Source organism: Sinocyclocheilus grahami, unplaced genomic scaffold (assembly GCF_001515645.1).
Source record: "Sinocyclocheilus grahami isolate Dianchi unplaced genomic scaffold, SAMN03320097.WGS_v1.1 scaffold4955.1, whole genome shotgun sequence".
Lineage (NCBI taxonomy): Eukaryota > Metazoa > Chordata > Actinopteri > Cypriniformes > Cyprinidae > Sinocyclocheilus > Sinocyclocheilus grahami.
Genome location: NW_015509779.1, coordinates 2,858 through 3,583, shown reverse-complemented (window position 1 = coordinate 3,583; position 726 = coordinate 2,858). Strand labels below are relative to the sequence as shown.

At 40.4% G+C, this 726-nt stretch overlaps 1 protein-coding gene across 1 annotated transcript in view; it reads right to left on the bottom strand.

Annotated features, from left to right (window-relative positions):
* Positions 1-170: 170 nt before the first annotated feature.
* Positions 171-726, bottom strand: part of LOC107577046 (tumor protein p63-regulated gene 1-like protein) — a gene marked incomplete at its 5' end in the record, with an annotated part of 3,330 nt that continues 2,774 nt past the window's right edge. Inside the window, 2 exons of the mRNA XM_016263164.1 lie at positions 171-463; positions 561-714. Of these exons, the coding sequence (XP_016118650.1) occupies positions 335-463; positions 561-714 (283 nt within the window). The remainder of the gene's footprint in view (positions 464-560; positions 715-726) is intronic.

Below are 726 nucleotides of genomic sequence, written 5' to 3'. Positions count from 1 at the left end.
GGCTCAGCCAATCAGAATCAAGGACCGGAACTCTCCGCTTTATAAGTTAAATTTCACTTTACAAAAGGAAAATTACAATACTTATGAATTTCTTCTCTGGCCAAAGTTAAACTCTTGAGCTTTTATTTTGGTGGAAAACTGCAAAGAAGCTTTAAGTCCAAAAAAACGTTGGAAATTATGCCGAATGTGAAAAAGCGTAACCGGCAGTCTAAATTCAGACTTTTTTTTTTTTGAGTGTTTTTTTTTTCTGTAAACCAAGTTGTGTGTGCATTCATCCAGTCATTATTCACTTATTTATTCAATCATGGACAATACACATTAATAACACACAGACTCAATATAAGATGTGCCAGATTTGGCCAAGATGGCTAATTTTCATTGTGTCCCTGTGGTTGATGCAAAAAGTAAAAAGATATATAAATGTTCCCAATTCTGTCCGAGAGAGCGAGAACGCAGCTGGTACCTGTGTATCCATACAGCGGAAGATGATCATTTCAAATATTTCAGTATTGATACAGAACAATCTATAAGACTCAAACACTAGTAGAAAGCAGAGTTACCTGGCAGAGGGAGGCCACCTTTTCATCGGCGTGTGCCATGGGGTGTTTGGTGAAGGTGGCGTAGGGTATGTCAGTGGACCAGGGGTTCCAGCGGTTCATGAACGAAGGTTTTGGCTGCTTGTCCCACTGGACACGGATACCGGTTCCCTCTCTCCTTCACACACAC